Source organism: Mytilus galloprovincialis, chromosome 2, assembly GCF_965363235.1.
Source record: "Mytilus galloprovincialis chromosome 2, xbMytGall1.hap1.1, whole genome shotgun sequence".
Classification (NCBI taxonomy): Eukaryota; Metazoa; Mollusca; class Bivalvia; order Mytilida; family Mytilidae; genus Mytilus; species Mytilus galloprovincialis.
Window position 1 is genome coordinate 78,801,123 of NC_134839.1, and position 20,824 is coordinate 78,821,946.

The window sequence follows — 20,824 nt, forward strand, 5'->3', positions numbered from 1 at the left end:
TCCATTGACTCCCAGATATATCTTTTTTTTACATTTTTATAGGTTTCATAACGAGTGCACGGGTTCCTTTCTTTATATCTTCGTCCATGATAAGATTTATATTAGATAATGCAGACGATAAAGCAGACGAAAATCGCGAAAACCGAAAGTAAACAATCAGTTGTCAAGAAAAAAAGTAGTCCCGGCATGACCTTTTCCAGTGAATAATGACCTGATCAACGGCCAATGAAAATATTGGAAATTTACGAGATAAGCCAATCAAATTAACGTAATTTTGATATCACTTTTTCATATCACACTCCGTACGGTGTGATACGAAAAATATCTATTCACGTGGGAGTTAGATAACAGGCCCCAACCATAAGAGAACACTTTATATAGCATTGACTTCCATTAAGCAGTTCCCCATAAATTTTCCTGATCAGAAACATTCAAACTAAGCCAAAGTTTCAAGGTCAAGAGACCATGACTTATTTTAACATGTAAACTATGCAAAGGTTATAAAGACAAAAACTACCATGACTAAAAATGGGGGGTTGGGGAGATGAACTCAGTGGATATGAGATGCGCTAATACTGATGCAACAGCACATCACATATCATTGACTTACAATAAGCAGATACCATCAAACTGACCTAATCAGAAACATATATCCAATAATCAATGTTTGGGGATTACTTTGTGCATTTCATCAGATAACGTTTGTATATTTAACAAAAAAATAAGATTTCAAATATGCCAGACAAGGTTTGCATGAAATGAACTTTCCTGATAATCAAATAATGGTGATACATGAAATTTCATTAAGGAAGTTCGCTACTCAGTTTCAAAATAACAAGCTTGTCATAATATATTGATAGGGGTTTAATAAAGGAACCAAAAAAGCAAAACATTAATATAGGTCAATGTGCTTGTTTTCGAGATATTAGCCTTTGAAAATTTGGCGGGAAAATGATCTCTTTTGATTTTTCATTGCTTTATCATTGACAAGTTAAAGCTCTTAAAAACTTTTAAAAAATAACAACTATTTTATAAGACTTTTACAGATGGCTTATAATCATACATATAAAAGATTTATAAAAAGAAAAATGGGGGTCAATGGGCAAATTTTTTTAAAGCATTCTAATGGATAAAACCAGAGGATTCCGAAAATCTGACAAAAATCCAAAAACATGACAAGCCAACATCCTTAAAATACTTTTTCTTCGCTAATGGTAATGCTGGAAATTTCACATATATTTTAAGAAAAGCTTTGGCCATCCTTAGGCTCAATGACATACAAGTGATGTATCACAGGTGATCATCACATCCAAAACAAAGTTATTAATCTAATATATTTTCAGTTTATAACTACTTAAAAGCCTAATTATAAACATATATTTAATAATTTTCCATATATAAACTTTAAAAACAATGTTACTTAATTTTCACGGGGTGAACAAATGTCTTATCAATAATTATATACTCTTACTATCTTACCCAGTGTCCAAGTTTTCCTGTTTAAAGACTGGTAATGCAAGCAATGCCTCACTGAAAAGAAATAAAACAACATACAACACAACTTCTGAGAAACACAAGTCTGGGAAACAGGACTTTACATGTATTTATAAGTTGAAGATGGCTTTGAACTAGTTTTCAGTAAGTGGATGCATGTGTATGCTTTAAAAGGACTGTGTGTCTTTAAAATTGAGAATGGAAATTGGGTATGTGTCAAAGAGACACCAACCTGATCAAAGAGCAGAAATCAGCCCAAACCCACCAATGGGTTTTCAATGCAGTGACAAAATCCCACATACAGAGGGGGGCTTTAACTGGCCCCTTAACACAAATATGTACTGTAACTTATTTTTTATGCTTTCTATTGAATTGATGAAACAATGCTTTTTCAAATGATGTAAAATTATGTTTCTATGTTGTAGTGTTATACCATCATCTCAGGTTGGGGGGAGGTTTGTAAACTCAATGATATGTAACAAAATTGTTTAATGTTGCCACATTCAGACCAAAGTTAGGAAGCTGCCATTCAGTGTTGTTTGATGCTGTCTATCCTATTTGTTTTTTAGTGTACATATATAAGGTCGCTTTTGTTTTTTTGTTAGAATTGTTTGACATTTTATCATTTCTGGGCCTTTAGTTAACTTCCTGGTAGATTGATCTACAGAATGTCCCCCACTGCACTATGTTGTTTGTTCTATCAAAAGTAGATGTGAAACCTGAAATTAAGCTATAAAACCTGACATAACAGATTTGATTGCATTTTTCAATTTTTATCTCCATATCTAAGCAATATGATCACTGGTGTTCCAAATTTAAATTAAAAACAATGACCCAATAAAATAATATATACAATCCAAACATGTTGCTACAAATATAAGCAGAAAGATCAATTCAAGTAATAATGTACAGGCAGAATTTGAATTAGTTACAGTATATGTGGATATATTGACTTTACATTGTACATAAAAATAATGATATCCGTAAGAAGTACATTGTGCCAAAATACATTAGAAGTATCAAAATTCTAGCAGTTAAGCAAGTTAAAAATAACTTAATAAGTCTTTTAAAGCTGACTTGGGCTTTGCTCATTGTTGAAGGGACTACAGTGACCTATAGTTGTTAATCATTGTCATTTGGTCTCTTGTGGAGAGTTGTCTCATTGGCAATCATACAACATCTTCTTTTTTTTTTTATACTTATACATAAATTCATCCCAACTAGTCAAAATATATCAATTCAATGAATAGTTAAAAAATACCTCATGTTATAAGTGCCTGATCCCAGGTCATTTCCTAGCCCGGATAATGAACCATCAAAGTCAGCTGCCAAAGAATCATTAATGTCCCAGCTTGTGATACTGATGTTATGGTGGGACATTTTCGTCCGTTTGCTTCCTGTGGTACCAAGTTCATCGGACGACCAACCGTAGGACATTTGACTTCCACCAATATATCTAAAAGCAGAATAAACCATCATTTTTACTTTTTCTTGGACATTTATAGACATGGTTACTTTGAAATCATAGCTACTCAGGGATACTTATTTAAATGGATTTCATGATTTTAACAGTTCAACAAAGTATAAATTTTATTTAAATTTGTATGCAGATCATGTTAATACATTGTAACACTGGAATAAATGAACTATATAAATTTGGTTAAAACTTATTATATATGCTTATAGAAAATCAAATATATTTTTGAACATGTACATGAACAATTGCTTGCAAAATATAAAAGGCACTACCAATTCGCACCATTAGTAGTTATATGGTGAAGTTCTATATTAATTTATGACAGTATTTCTGAGTTTTCCCCAGGGACCTTGTGTGATGCTTTAGCACTTGAATATGATGCTATCTGAAATAGTTTGTTATCGATAAAATGTTATAATTTCTCAATATAGATATTTCAAAATTGTGTTTAACCAGGTTTGGTATATGGTGGAGAGAACAAGTTTATTTTACATCTTTTTCTCCCTTTAGGAGAGTCTGTTTATTGAAATTGTTAAGCAGTTCCACTCAAACTGTTTTACCTATTCACATGCTATTTTCTCTCAAGTTATATTATCATTTCTGCTCTGTGGTTCTCTCAATGGTTACATTGTTTCATTATATAAATGTTCATTATTTTATGATGAAATCATTTAGGCAAAACGCAGTTCAGTATAGTACAGGTTAGATTTCTTTAAAAGATATCATTAATAATTTTTTCATATCACCCTGCAACTGAATTCTTCCACAGATGTCCAAAAAAACACAGAAGCATGATGATGGGCTGTGTTCAATGATTTCATTCATTTATTATTAAACATTAGCTTAACCTTCTGGTTATGGTTATATTGTATCACTATGTTCACTATTCACTGAAATCATTTAGGCATTTAGCAGTTCATTATAGTACTGGTTAGATTTCATTAATAATTTGTTCACATTACCTGCAGCTGTGTTCATCAATACATAGATGTACAAAAACACTGAAGCATGATGATTGGCTGTGTTCAATGATATGATTCATTAATATTAATTATTAGCTTAACTTTCATGATAATAAATAAAACACTGTCACATCTTCAAAGTGACTTCATTAGGTAAATTTATCAAACTTAAGCAAACAGTGATTAATAGTGTGAGCATTTATGCCAAAATAACATATGCACATGTGTATGTACATTTTTTTTTTGTACATGTACAGTACAAGTGTCCCATATATTTTTTTACATGACTTGACCTATATATTATTTCCAGTACTTGTGAGTAAAAAAATAAGGCACTTGTCCGCACTAAAAGGTAAATATTGCATTCATTTTGCACTGCCAACTTAAAATTTAACTATGCATTGTATTAAGCAATGGTAGGAAATTTGTAGTAATGGACAAAGGAAGATAACTCTAATCCTAAATATAAATCATTTATATTAATTAGAACATGTACATTGTACTAGATTCATGCACCAAGCACAATCTTAGTACTATCTTGATAAATGTTATTACTTAAATATCATTTTGTAACTTTCATCGATAAATTTCTTGAAATATTGTACTTTAACAATACCACAATACTTTAACAATATCACAATAACAATAAAGTGACCTGTATTTTGGACAAGTCATTAACCTTAAGCTTGAGGTAAATGACTTGAAGCCAAATCTATCAACTTTTGGGGTTTCAGAGGATTTAAAAGCATGTTAATGGTAGGTAAAGAGGGTCGGTAATGGCAAAAAGACCAATTATTTAGTTTAATTTTCAAAAAGAAAACCAGTACACACAATGTACAATATTCTTCAACTATCTGATTTTGTATCTGTAGAGTGTAGGGTATGAAATAAGAGCTGTTGTATTAATTGTAGATATGTTACAATAGAACGGTGTTTGGAAATAGGTAAGCTTGTGTGTGAAAAAATGATCTACCTTTTCTCTCCACACAGCATGAAAGCTGCTGCAGTATTCCTAGAAAAAAATACTGTAATTTATGCATTTTAGAACACAGATATATATACTGTATACAGTAAAGTGAGGACTGATTCTCATAATCCAAACACTGTGTTAACAGGTGATCCGCATGGCGCAGCTTTATACTACCGCAGTGGTCGAACCCTGAACAAATGGGCCAAATTTGGTCACAATATTCAAGCTTGATACTGTCTAAATTTTTGACATAATATAGGTTTTTGTCATAAAATAAATGTGGTCAAAGATTTAATAAATCTATTGCACAATACTGTGTAATTGAAGATTTCTTCTTGAAACTTTTCAAAATTTGAAAGCAGAAAAATTTTGAAAAAAAAAAAAAGAATCCCTTAAAAAAATTGTAAACAAAAAATCCCCCTCCCTAACTTATTGAAACCACCTTTAGAGCAAAAACCCTGAAACTCAATCCCATCCTTTCCTTTGAAGTATGAATCCTTATACATTGTAGTACAATTTCAGATAGATCCATACACTTAAACACAAGTCATTGTCTGGAAACTACAAACAAGCTTCTTTTTTACCCTGATTTTGGCCCCTAACTCCTACATATTTTGGGCAATTAACCAAAAAACTTAATCCCAGCCTCCCCTTTGTTATATGGAACATTGTGGTACAATTTTAGAGAGATCTATACAATTACACACAATTTATTGTCTGGAAAATAGAAAAATGCTTGTTTTTGGCCCTTAAATCCTAAACTGTTGGCACCATAACCCCCAAAATGAATCCAAACCATCTACTTGTGGTTTTAAATATTGTTGTACAATTTCAGAGCAATTGAAATGCTTATACACAAGTTATTATCCTGAAACTAGAAAAATGCTCGTTTTACATGTAGGCCCCTAATTCCTAAACTGTTGGGACCAGCATCCCCAAAATATATCCCAACCTTCCATTAGTGGTATTGAACCTTCTGAATAAATTTCCTGAAGATCAATTCATTTAAACTAGAGTTATTGTCCGGAAAACCAATGTGTCTTTGGACGACGCAGACGACATCATACCATTATACAATCCCAAAATTTTTTTTTTGCGGTTGTATAAAAACTTGGTGTCAGACAATAAAAATTGAGCAACTGTTCCAAATTTTGGGAGGGAACTGAAAGTAATCCCTCCATTAAATGCCTTTCTTATTTATTATCTTGGTGTCTTTCCTCCCAACACCATGCTTTTTAATGCCATACATTTGTAATTTACCTTTGGAGTGTACCAGTAGCATGAGTTGTTGTTGACTGAAAAAATCATTTCTTGTGCTTTCTATAATTTAATGACAGTCTGACTTATAATGATAATGAAGAACAAGAGGCTCTCAAGAGCCTAAATCAATCACATGTTATTCTTTGCTTAAATCTTTCAGCAATGATTACTTTTGCAATTTACACTTTCTCTCTATCTATTTTAATATGAAAGATAATAACCAATCAAAGAGCAGATTGCTCTGAGGGATACGATTGCCATTGTTTTCATTGACACATGTATACATGTAGCTAGATAATATTATTTTCAAAACTAATTCAACTGCACATGTAAAATGTAATTACGTAATCTGAATAGTTGCATAATACTAATAGGCTTAGCCAATCCCAGATACAAGAGTATGAACAATGTAAAAACAGTAAAATTTCATAAATAAAACTATTTGGGACAATAACCCTACAATGGGTGGTCCAATTGGTCTGAAAATTCATAGAAGATAGATTTAGACTTATTCATCACTTTTACTTCTGTCTCTTTTGCTCTGTCTACTGTAGTTTTTGAGATATACATTTTGTACATTGTGTAAGCCAAAAACTGCATTTGACCCCTATGTTCTACTTTTAGGCATGGCTGCCTAGTTTGTTAAAGGATCAAAACTTTGGATACAATTTATAAACTAAATACCCTAACATCCAAAAAGGAACATTTAGTTAAAGTATGAAGATATTTGCAGATTCAGAGAATCAGATTCGGGTAAAAACAATCAAAATATTTCATGTTTCATTTTAAGTGGAGTATATTTATAACTATTTGATTTTAAGACAGAGCTTTACATAATAAAGGTACATCTATTGAACAAAAAGTGAAGCAATAATTTGTTTTACAGAATTTATTCAATCTGTTTTTAAATTGTAAAACAAAAAATAGATGAAGTAAAGAAATTCATAATTTTTACTTTCATTTTCTATTTTTATACTACTGCATGTACTGTTTACATCAAATTTCTTCAGTTTTCTATAAATTATTTTATTTATTTGTGATTAATTTAGGGAGAACTGTCATCATTCATCCTGTAATTTGATTGGTTTAACAATCATTTCACTTATTTCATTATCATTATTACTTTTTATTACATTTGAAATACAATAATAATTTTAGTATAATAAATATTGACTTTGCAGTTTATATTCATTTGAAAGGAAATAAAATTTAATCTTTTTTTACAAATAAACAAAATAAACAAACACAAAAATCCATACATACATTTTTTGTAGAGTGTAGTTACCTCTTTTAGATATTTTAGAAATAAAACATGAAATGAGATGAACTGCACATGTGATTCTTATAAAGGCTTAAGTCAAAATTTCCTGATTATTAAGCCATCTCCTGTCCCCCCATTAAAATTTTCAGTTTTTATGAAAATTCAACCTAAAAATATTTGTCAGGTTCAATTTTTTCTTCCATCAATGTCAATCTATAATATTGATTTTGAAGGTAATTTTTACCTGTAAATCAAAGAGCTGGATAATCATTTCACACTACATTTTGGGTGTCAACCATACATTTGTACTATTAATTGACATCTTTTATCACCAGAAAACTGATGTTACGTAAGAATTTAGCAAATTGCTGCAACACTTAATAGAAATTTCAAGTTACTTCCCTTGTTTTACCAAATTACTCTCTTTAAAATAATGTAAATTGGTAAAATGTTTTAAATGAAATAAAAATTAAACAAATTATGTAAGAATGGTAATTAAATGATTTTAACTTTCAACAGGTTCAATGAAACAATAAAAAAATATTAAAACACATAAATCATAGTGTTGTTTACTTTATATTCAATTGTTATGATGTTTATAACTTGCTAATGAATAGATGCAGGAAAACAAACTCCTATTTTATATCTTTATTAAGTCATTAAGAGTTCAAAGCAATTATTAACATAAGAATACATCATGTACATTAACAAGTTATAGTTATACACTTGATCTAAATAAAAAAAGAAGGAAATACATGAATGAACATTGAAAATGTGGATAAAAAAATCTCCAGTGAAGAGGCCCGAATTCCACCTAATACATTGTATTTGCAACTCTTCAGTTGTGCCTTGACAACTCCACTAAGGCCCCTCTTTTATATGTTTGATGAAGTATTAATATAGTTGACATAGGCTATAACTACATGTACAATGTACATATCAATGTCAGACTATATAGTTATACTTTGTTGACTATCATTACTTTCACTTGCAATCAACAAGTCATAAATCCCTACAGATTGGAATATTCACTGGAAGTATTATGGGGGATAAATTTTTGTGAAACTCTATTCAACCATGGAATCAGTATTTGGAGTATGAGAATCTTTCCTTTTGAGGTTACTGTAGTGTGCATAGGTCATTTCTGGAATCATGTCTTACACCGGAAAAAGATCGTCAATTTCGCACGCCTTTATGATGTCATTTACCAGATAGAAGGTGCACCTGTATCCCTGCTCTATTAAAAGTTTCCAGCACGTTCATAATCGTCATTCTGTAGGGTAGTATAGAAATAATTAAAGTTCCATAAGTACATTATCATGATTTCCGTATCACTGAGGGAGGATGGCCATCCTTTTAGATTTCAATTTCCCAAATATTTTGTGCAGTATAAAATAAAACTTTTTCACCCCTTCATACATGTGATTCTTCCGGCGGGAGTTAAAATCTCCCGCTTTTCAGACCTTCTTCCGTCCCTCCCGTTAAAATTTGAAATCTTCTGTTTTTTGAAAATGTCAATCTCGAAAAATTTTCAGTAGACATTTCTGTTTACAAAATAGATACAGACAGGGAAAAGTCCAAGAAACTTTAAATTGATATGGGAAAAGTCTGAGAAAATCGGAAGTTTCCTGTAATGGAATTTGTGTCAAAAAGGTAAATAGGAAAATTGGGTCCGGAAAAATGCCTCGAGTAATCAATGAAGGTGTTAAGGATTAGACTGTATATACAACAATAAAAGATGATTGGCATTTACCTTGTAATCAACTAGCTACATGTAGTTAAATAAACATGTCTGAATGATTAAAAGTGATTCTGACAATGGAACAGTTGTATAAACATCGACTTTAATAAATTTTAATGCTGTTGAAAACATGGAACAGATTTAGTTTATAATGAACCTCAAAGACAATAAAATCAACTCAAATATGATATGTCTTCTATCTGGTCCAATGGAATACCTAAATAAGTGTGTTTGTCTTATAATTTAACAAAATGCAAACTGTATATGTTATCATCAAATACTTGTACCCCAGCATCAAATTAAAGAAGACACAGTATCTAGCCAAATTAAACCAGGTGCTCCGCAGGGCACAGCTTTATACGACCGCAGAGGTCGAACCCTGAACAGTTGGGGCAAGTATGGACAAAACATTCAAGCGTGATACAGCTCTGAATTTGGATTGTGATCAAATTTTTGACATTACATGGGTTTTTTTTACACAAAACAAATGTCAAGATTTTACAAATCAATTAAAGATTTCTTCTTCAAACTTTTTAAATCTAAAATTAAATAGTTGACACAGCATAGGTTTCTGACACAGAATGAATGTGGTCTTATGAACTTAAAAGTTTTTTTTTGCCTTTGAGCAATTCACTATGCTGTTGAATATTAATCCTCTCAAAAAAATGTTTGAAGAAATTTTCTTTTTATTTATGAAATCTGAAATGAGAAAAATTGAACCCCCCCTTTTTTTTTCACATCCCCGTTTCCCTTTTTCCAAAACTGATATCAATTCAAATTTCTAATGGAGTTTGCAACAATAACTACTCTTTTAAATACATCATAAAATATTAAAATGTAAAATAAAGTGCTTGTTATCACTGAATGGTAAAGATTGGTTGGTAGTAACAGTGAATATACATTGTTTATTGTATAAAACAATAAAAAAAACTTCATCAGCAACATTTTATATTGGCAAATTTCCAATGAAGTTATTTACATAAAGTTATTGGCAAATAAAAATAGAAAATGACATCATAGTCATGTCTGGCAAATGTCCAACATACATTATCTAAAAACATTTTAGATAAGATAAGGAAAAAAAGCTTCATCAGCAACATTTTATATTGGCAAATTTCCAATGAAGTTATTTACATAAAGTTATTGGCAAATAAAAGTAGAAAATGACATCATAGTCATGTCTGGCAAATTTCCAACATATATTATCAACTACTATTCTATACAAAGAAAGATAACTCCAATTGAAAATTAATTGCTATTGCACAATATTGTGCAATTAGATATTTCTTGCTATTGTGCAATACTGTGCAATTGAAAATTTCTTGCTATTGCACAATACTTGATATGGAATCCTGATTTGGACCAACTTGAAAACTGGGCCCATAATCAAAAATCAAAGTACATATTTAGATAAAGCATATCAAATAAGCCCAAGAATTTAATTTTTGTTAAAATCAAACTTATTTTAATTTTGGACCCTTTGGACCTTAATGTAGACCAATTTGAAAACTGGACCAAAAATTAAGAATCTACATACACAGTTAGATTTGGAATATCAAAGAACCCATTTATTCAATTTTTGATGAAATCAAACAAAGTTTAATTTTGGACCCCCATTTGGACCAACTTGAAAACTAGGCCAATAATTAAAAATCTAAGTACATTTTTAAATTCAGCATATCAAAGAACCCCAAGGATTCAATTTTTGTTAAAATCAAACTAAGTTTAATTTTGGACCCTTTGGACCTTAATGTAGACCAATTTGAAAACGGGACCAAAAATTAAGAATCTACATACATAGTTAGATTCGGCATATCAAAGAACCCCAATTATTTAATTTTTGATGAAATCACACAAAGTTCAATTTTGGACCCTTTGGGCCCCTTATTCCTAAACTGTTAGGACCAAAACTCCCAAAATCAAACCCAACCTTCCTTTTATGGTCATAAACCTTGTGTTTAAATTTCATAGATTTCTATTTACTTATACTAAAGTTATGGTGCAAAAACCAAAAATAATGCTTATTTGGGCCCCTTTTTGGCCCCTAATTCATAAACTATTGTGACCTCAACTCCAAAAATCAATCCCAACCTTCCTTTTGTGGTCATAAACCTTGTGTTAAAATTTCATTGATTTCTATTTACTTATACTAAAGTTATTGTGCGAAAACCAAGAATAATGCTTATTTGGGCCCTTTTTTGGCCCTTAATTCCTAAACTGTTGGAACCAAAACTCCCAAAATCAATCCCAACCTTCCTTTTGTGGTCATAAACCTTGTGTCAAAATTTCATAGATTTCTATTCACTTAAACTAAAGTTATAGTGCGAAAACCAAGAAAATGCTTATTTGGGCCCTTTTTGGCCCTTAATTCCTAAAATGTTGGGACCAAAACTCCCAAAATCAATCCCAACCTTCCCTTTGTGGTCATAAACCTTGTGTTAAAATTTCATTGATTTCTATTTACTTTTACTAAAGTTAGAGTGCGAAAACTAAAAGTATTCGGACGACGACGACGACGCAGACGACGACGCCAACGTGATAGCAATATACGACCAAAAAATTAAAATTTTTGCGGTCGTATAAAAATGGTGCAAGTCCAGTGACAAGGGTCAAGACCATGCTTACTACACTTCATGCAAAGCTGACTATGGTGGCCCTAATTACATGACCAAAAATATGGAGACAGCTACCCACCAGAAAGCCCACAACTTTATCAATTCAACACCTTTTGTTACAAACATGTTCAGTAGTGGTACAAAAGTTGACAATGTGGCTAAATAGATGTACTTTTTGCCAACTATGTATGATGGCTGATCACTGTATCTAGAACTATATAAAATTATGATATCCCCCCTATCTTCTATTTTACTAAGTAAAAATGGCTATGTAGGTGCTTGAAGGGAATGGAATCATTGTTGTGTTTTAACAAAAAAGGAAGATATGCAGTTTAAACACACACAAATAAATCTTGTAATGTCGATAAAAAGGTCAATAAAAAATCTCCAGTTATGAGGCCCAAACTCCAGCTGAAAATTTCCAAATCTCCAGTTGTGGCTTGACAACTCTGTCACATGTATGCCCCTTTGCTCAACATGTGTTGGAAATTTCTATGCATACATTTTTGTCACGTGGTGATGGTAGTCACATGACAGATTCGTCTGAAAACAGTATCCAGTAAATGGCCTATTGAAATAGGCTTTTAATGACAACTCCTTTCAGATGACCATTAATTCCTTGACTGAGCAAAATAAAACTAGTCTTTTGCATATTTTATTGAAAACATTCTGAGTAAAAAAAATGGCACAATGTGAATTTACCTGAAATGATTGCTTAAACAAAGTCATGTAATGATTGTGTTTATGTTCAAATCAATCAGTATACAAGCTAGGAAAGGTGTAAGGATTTTTATACAGATACATAATGGTTGTAAGGCCAACATTCTCAGTGCTTATTATTTTTGTACATCCATAAACATGATTTTAAGAGTATCAAACATACCAGAGTACAAATGTAGATGTAAATTAGCAGCAATTTTTATCAACAGGTTAACTACTTAAACTTTCAACTACTACTGTTTTTTAATGCAGTATAAAGTATAAATTGATATTCATTTTGTGCTTATTTGTCACAGTAAGCATGGTAAAATCTCTATCACAATTTATATGAAAACTTGCATAATATTCTTGTTACAATAAGCCTTTCTGTATGACTGAAATTGTGGCATATTCGTTTGTATGTAGCATTTGTATTTTTCTTATCTTTTAGAGTTAATATTTTATCAAAATAAAAATAAACATTGACTTTACTATAGCATGATAGTAAAAAAATATTTAGACAGGTCAGGAATAACCACCAATTGGTGGATTATACCTCAATTTACGTATAATCCACCAATTGAGGTATATTGGTATAGACCAATTGATGTATAATGCAAGTTTTTAAAAATTAAATGCTAGTGTGAGATAGGAGCATGATTTTGCAACTTGCAACCTATTTCATGACCCTTATTGAGTCCTCCGAAAGTTTCAGTTTTGTCAAAGCCTGCTGCATCTCTTGAGAATGCATGTGTACAACAATTCTTTTGTTGAAACATTTGTACTATTGACCATGATTGACTTTTGTTAATGAAAGTTAAGTATTAACAAAGAGCTCCATTCACCTGTGGAGTTGTACTCGTGATCACATGACTGCAGACAGTATTGATGTCTATTGACAGGTGATTAGTGGTAAATTTGCCAATCAAGAATTGACAAGATAACAATAGAAGAAACTTCAAATACATTTATTGATTAAATGCAATATGTTATGTCATTATACTTAACTAGGAATGTTTGACAAGTTTGCATACCATAATATGGTTTTAAGAAAACAATGCTCCATTTTGATGGAATAATTTGTTTTGAAAAACAAAGAATTATATACCAATTGGTCTATACCATTATATGTCAATTGGTGGATTATACGTCAATTGAGGTATAATCCACCAATTGGTGGTTATTCTTGACCTGTTAGAGGCCAAGAACAGTTTCAACAGTGAAGTGCAACTTTTAGAAACTGTTATGTGCATTAGTTTAAGCATAAAGCTTAACGCTTGCAGTTATGAAACAAAACAGTTGTCATGTTGTACCTTCAAAATCAAAGAATTATAACGGCAATATATACACTTTTAGTCTTTTGTTGTCAAAATAATCACACACTATTTTTGGCCTTCACCTGTGCATGAACCGGAAGTGGAAACATAGTTTGCACATATTTACTTATATTCGTCCCCTATTGATCTCGGACCCGATTTGCCTTTCTTAAAGTGCAAGTTATATGTAGTAATATGGCCATAGATATATACAAAAAGTTGTTGTGAATCTTTACTATGACTAAATATCTAAATGTATTGTATTATAGGTCTCTACTATGACAAAATGTAAACACCAAGTGTGTTATAGCAGGAACATATATATATATCAGTGGCGGATCCAGGGGGGGGGGGGGGGGTTCCGGGGGTGCGCACCCCCCCTTTATTTTTGCCGATCAATGCATTTGTATCGGGACATATGTTTTGCACCCCCCCTTTGCCCTGGGTGCCCTGGGTTAGCACCCCCCCCCCTTTCGAAAATTCCTGCATCCGCCCCTGTATATTGACATACTGTTCCCAGGCCGAGTACCATGCAAGGATTTGTATAGTAAGATGTTACCAGAGACATATAATAGGGACTAGTATAATAGTCCCAGATAGTACTAATTCCAAGGATTTGTAATCACTATACTTGTGACAAATCCGACTTGAGTAGTCTCAACTGAAAAAATTTCGTAAGGGTTCCCCGGAACCCAGTGTCCGTCGCCTACTTTTGCTGTTAATCACAGGCTCAACAAAAATGAGGAAACAATCAATTAAATTATTCCTGTCGATACTATCTTTTGATTGTAAAAAGCTTCTGTCCAAGTTTGGTAAAAATCCAAGATAGTTTATGAATCTAATAAATGTTTTAAAAACATAAACCGTAGACTGTATGTAATGTTAACTAGAAGAAAAACTAAGTCCATTTATAAGTAAAATACAGATACACAGATACAAAATTTGAACAAAATTTTCTTCTAGATACTAGTTTTTGATCAAAAATAAAGGCAACAGTAGTATACCGCTGTTAACAAGCTTCTGTTCGAGTTTGGTACAAATCAAAGGTGGTATAGGAAAGTTATTATATTTTTTTAAATTTAACCACAGACTGAATGTGTTGTATCCTGGCAGAAAATCTAATTCCATTTATATGTATAATACAGAAACAATGGAATTTTATTTTTTACAAAATTAACTTTTGTATACTATCTTATGATAATAAACAAGCTTCTGTCCAAGTTTGGTAGAAATCCAGTATAGTTTAAGAAAGTTATTAAAATTTCAAAAACTTTAACCACAGAGTGAATATTTGTGGACGCCGCCGACGACACCAACGACGATGCCGACGCCGACTGAATGCAGGGTCGCTATGTCTCGCTTATTCGACTTAAGTCGAAGGCTCGACAAAAACCATCATACAGATGCATCTTTTTATCTAGCCAGATGTCATGCGACGAATATGCAGTGTTTTTCCTTCGCTTTTCTGCTAATATAGAGTAAGCTAGTATCAAATTCTTATTTTACCTCCGAACTAAACATATTTGTAAGTAGAACCTGGGTCTAATATTTGTATAGTCTAGAATAGAATATTTCTATGCATCAGATTAGGACCACAGTCCTAAGAGCATATAACACATAAACAATACCATTTTTAATATTTGCAGAATAATAATATTTGCAATGTAGACAATAGACAATAGATTTACCCTGTAACTCACAAAAAAAAAAAAATAATACAATATATTAGTTGATGACGATTGTTTTTCGGCGAGCATAAAAAGTATTTTCAGGACGAGTGAAGGTAATATGAATATTTACCCTGCATGGTTTGTAATGGACTGATACGCTGAGACAGATTTTTAACTTTCTAGTTCACAAGGTTACAGTCCACAGGAGGACATGTCATCTTAGCGGGGAAAATTATTTTCAGATTCCGAGCGAACCAGTTTTTGCTCTTATTCATGAACTCCACGTGCTTAGCAGAGAAGCATCAAATGCCAATTTTAAAGTCTTTGGATTGACCGGCGACCGGGGTTCGAACCCACGACCTCTTACAATCGAGGGGAACACTCAACCTCAATAAATTTTCTTGTTAAATTTTTAATCAGTACCATCAATTGTATTTTTTGGAACATTTGTGACATTTTGCTATGAACAAGCCCTTCATTATCCTCACAGCCGTCACTTGATTAACCGAGGGATTGGTCGGTTAAACTATATTGTGTAAGCGGCTATATGGGCAGTTGGTCTGTTAATCGGGTTGGCTAAAGTCTGTTAAACAGGTGTTTTCGAGAAAATCATTACAGGGGTAGTATTTTTCATTGTATAACTTTTAAAATATATTTTTATCATAAAAAATATTCATGTCTGGCAAAACAATCCAGTGTACTGAATCCAGCGGAGTAATTATTATTTTTTTCTAGCTTCGATAAACGATCTATAATTACTCATCAATAAAATACACATTTTACACACACAAAATGTACTCAAAATGACAAGTTGGTTGAATGCAACATTTTGAACATCAAAAAAAGACAGGCAATATGTTTGTTACATATAACCATATTAATATCATTTTGTGATAAATCTACACGAAAATCTGTATCTTGATGACATAAAATAATTGTTATTAAAAACCTGGTCTGTTAATGGGTCGGATCAGAGACATATAAATACATATAGTATACATGTCTCTGGTCGGATGTATAAATCCAGGTCTGTTAATTGGACTGTTAAGAGTTATGAATGACAATAAAAGTATAATTTGATTGCTATGTGGGGTGTTATCGGATCAAATGGGTAGGCTCAAGACGAGTGGCCAAAGTATATGGAAACAACGCATGAACAATGAAACATAAATTTAGACAATGGAAATAGAAAAATTGATAAAAATGGTTTCAAAAAATGTAATATTAACGTATACTAATACTAATTTCATCCAAGAATGGTCGCATATATCATGCGGATTCTGTTTCATTGTTATGAATGACACCAATTTGTCATCTTCTTTGGTAACCAGTATATAAATCAGAGATACACGTCATAATGAAAATAAACACCAGTAAGTATTATATATTGGGATGCTAAAATATAAAGAATAGAGAAAGAATATTGAGTAAAATAAATAGAATGTAGAGAAAAGTGACAAAACAATTTAAAGAATACAGAAATAAACAACAACCCCAAATTCGACCCCTAATTGTATACACGAGAATCTATATGGAGACGCAGAATATATAATAGACAAAGACAAAAGAGAGCGATGCAATGATAAAAAAAAGAGAAAAAATAATAATTGTTTAAGAATACAGAAATGAAACACCCCTTTTTCACTATTTAGACCCTTCGATAAACATTGGTCTCCTGTCAACCACTGAATCTGATAGCTCAGTAAATATTGTAAAGTGCAAACAGAACAAAATTTCGAGGGGGGGGGGGGGGGGGGGGGAGTTGAAAAAGTAACGGATTGCGATGTACTCAACATGGTGACAAATGCTAGAAGTTTACAAGCGCACAACTGCAGTTCTCCTCTGCATTTGTAGAAATGAACTAAATGGAATAAAACGAATTAAAACTCAAGATAAACATATATATATATATATATATATATATATATATATATATATATATATATATATATATATATATATATATATATATATATATATATATATATATATATCTGTATTCGAGTCATTCCATTTACTTCTTTAGAATGATTTGTAAACAACATATGCTTAAGTAATAGAACAAAAGAACCAATTGGATGATGCTGACGAATAAGGGTTTAGCGTCCAGTGGCAAATCTATACATGCATTTTAGAACGACAACATCAGGGCCGTAACTACCTATGAGGCAGGGGAGGCCTCCCCTGCATTTTCTACACCATTTTTTTTTTAAGTAATAAAATGAAATACTGACAATATGTACACGAAGAACTTGAATTTATATTATAAACAACACAAGTTTACAGTTTTAACAGTGTTATCATAATACGTGACATATCTGTTATTTTCCGGATTTTTGATCGAAAGTGAACCGTTTCAGTATTTTTTTTTTTTAAATTTCATGTGGCCGCCCGTCTGTTATTCAGTATTCGTTCGAGAACACATATGAAACTTTGCAGCAATGCTTTCGACAATTTTGAATAAAACTTAACTATTCACATTTATTTAGGAGCTCAATTAAGCAGAGGAAGTTCCCTTTGTATTGTGAATCTTTTATGATATCGGAAATTCGTTACCGGCTGAATCTGCTGTTGGGTCATCTCTTAACGTCTCCCAATCGTACGAGAACATTATGGTCAATGCCTTAGTAGTTAAACACTCCCATTCGTTGTAGCAGGGACTTTCTAACTAAGTATATACTAGTATAGAAAGTCCCTGGTTGTAGTTGCATACATGTCTGATCAGCTTTCAACAATATTGAAATTCAAGGTCCTCGATCAAAAAAAATCTTGCGTTCTATGATCTTGCTGTATATGTTTTTTTTTTTTTTTTAAACTTACCAGTTTGATTTCTAACAATATCTTTAAATACAGATAATAATTGTTTGCATACAAATTGCTTCCAGGATCCAGCAATACTGATGTTTCTTAAAGTAAGGAAATCGAAGGAAAACGGGTGATTTTTAGCAATTTTGTGAAAAAAATCCGCGGTCACAATGTATCTAATGTTAATAATTATAGGTCAAACAACGGCCTTCAAGACGGAGCCTTGGCTCACCCCGAACAGCAATCTCAGCTTGTTTTTGCATAAAAAATGTTTCCAGGTTCAAGCAATACTGATGTTTCTTAAAGTAAGGAAATGGAAGGAAAACGGGTCATTTTTAGCCATTTTACTGAGAGAAAAAATTGGCGGGGGGCTGCGCTCCCCAACCCCTCTTTCTTGGGGGCCTCAGTCGGCGGCCCCAAAACCCCTGCCTCCCCTGAATTCAAACCCTAGTTACGGCCCTGAACATGTTATATGTACCCTACATGTGTTGTTTTAGACAAACACTTTCAGTTGTTATTGAAAGTTCTATCGAGTTTTAAGATATTTGATACAGAAAAATGTATAAAAATGACGCATTTGATATACTGTTGCCATGCTATATTTCGATAAAAAAAAATGAACAATAGAATAACACAGATACATTCAAAACAGAAGTTATGTCAATTTACCAAAATTATGAAGACCTAATTTAAATACACATACGAGATATCATGTGTCATAATAAAATTATATCTCGGTGAGCAATTTAAAACCATCAGAGTTTTTATAAAAATGTCTTAAGAACATGTAACTACTAAGACCACTCGGCCACTGAGGCCCCTCAAAAGATTAGAATATGGCCACTAACTTCCAAATAATATAAAACCTATACATCACTAGGACGCATTAAAAGCTACAATACATCTAAAACATTAGTTAAGCAATTGGATAGCGGGTGCTGTTTTTGATTAGACTTACACGAACCCTACTAAAACTTGGGAGTGACTCGTTTAGAAAAAGTCTGTATTTACTTTCTGTGCAACGCAAAAGATTCAACTTAAAACGTAGCCATTTTCACAAAAAATCACAAGTGTAAAATTTATCGCAAGTCTTAAATATTCCTTAACAATTCAACTGAATATTTTATCGTACTACGATTAATTTTACACTGAAGATTTTTTGTGTAGTCCTTTAAAAATTGGTCAGGCGCCAGACTTAAATTTATTTATTGTAATTATAGAAAAAGTGTCAAGTACTTGTTTCAATTAATTTAAACAATTACCTAAATTAGGATCAACAAACATTATGCTTCCTGACTAAATTTCAAAATAGATTTATTAACAGATTTAATGTTTTTATAATAGCATTGTCATAGAAATCATCAGGACGTCGACATACGGTCGTCAACCTCAGAATAAATGTCCAAATCATTTCATAGGAGGGAGTACTAGTAATCGTTATATAATTTTGCATGAGAAAAGAAGATAATTTTGTAAAGATATTCATTATCGAATGCAGCTCTCGTATATACAGTTTCATCAAAAGCAATTTATCTCTGTGCACATCATATTAGAGGGCCTATTGCCTTAGTTCATTATAGTTATCGAAACTTTTCCATTATTGATCAATCTTTATAGTTATCGAAACGTTTACATAATTGACCAATCATTATAGTTATCGAAACTTTTACATAATTGATCAGTCATGATAGTTATTGGAACTTTTACATAATTGATCAATCATTATAGTTATCGAAACTTTAACATTATTGATCAATCATGATAGCTATCGGAACTTTTACATTATTGTTAAATCATGAAAGTTATCGGAACTTTGACATTATCGAACAAACATTATAGATTTCGAAACTTTTTCATTATTGATCAATCATGATAGTTATCGGAACTTTTACATTATTGATCAGTCACGATAGTTATCGAAACTTTTACATTATTGCTCAATCATTATTGTTATCGAAACTTTCACATTTTTGATAAAAAAAATCATTATAGTTATCGAAACTTTCACTTTTTTATCAATCATTATAGTTATCGAAACTTTAACATTATTGATCAGTCACGATAGTTATGAAACTTTTACATTATTGCTCAATCATTCTTGTTATCGAAACTTTCACATTTTTGATCAATCATTATAGTTATCGAAACTTTTACATAACTGATCAATCATTAAAATTTTACATTATTGATCAGTCATGATAGTTATCGAAACTTTTACATTATTGTTCAATCATGATAGCTATCGGAACTTGTACATTATTGTTCAATCATGATAGATATCGAAACTTTTACATTATTGATCAACCATAATAGTTTTAGGAACTCTATATAAATTGATAATAGTTAATATCATAATAGAATTTATGATTCAGCATAAATTCGGTTATTAGTGTAAGCAATGTGTGTCAATGAACGTTCTACTTTTTGTCTAATGTGGGTTATCACTTATCTGATTGATCAGTTTGCAAAGCTATGAATTTGACCAAAAAGTTCCTCAAAGAATTTAAGAAGGACTATCAATGATCTGCCACCAAGGATGGTCTTGAATTAGTTT

General features: G+C 31.7%; 1 protein-coding gene across 2 annotated transcripts in view; it reads right to left on the bottom strand.

The window, feature by feature from the left end:
• LOC143064484 (transcription factor CP2-like) overlaps positions 1-13,885 on the bottom strand; it is a 39,621-nt gene extending 25,736 nt beyond the window's left edge. The window contains exons 1-4 of one of the 2 annotated variants that reach the window (XM_076237340.1): positions 13,793-13,885; positions 4,907-4,945; positions 2,756-2,950; positions 1,480-1,530 (exon numbers count right to left, since the gene is read on the bottom strand). In XM_076237340.1, the coding sequence (XP_076093455.1) occupies positions 1,480-1,530; positions 2,756-2,950; positions 4,907-4,926 (266 nt within the window). In that variant the 5' untranslated portion in view covers positions 4,927-4,945; positions 13,793-13,885. The remainder of the gene's footprint in view (positions 1-1,479; positions 1,531-2,755; positions 2,951-4,906; positions 4,946-13,792) is intronic. The other variant, XM_076237341.1, reaches the window with a different exon arrangement.
• Between the last annotated feature and the right edge of the window lie 6,939 nt (positions 13,886-20,824).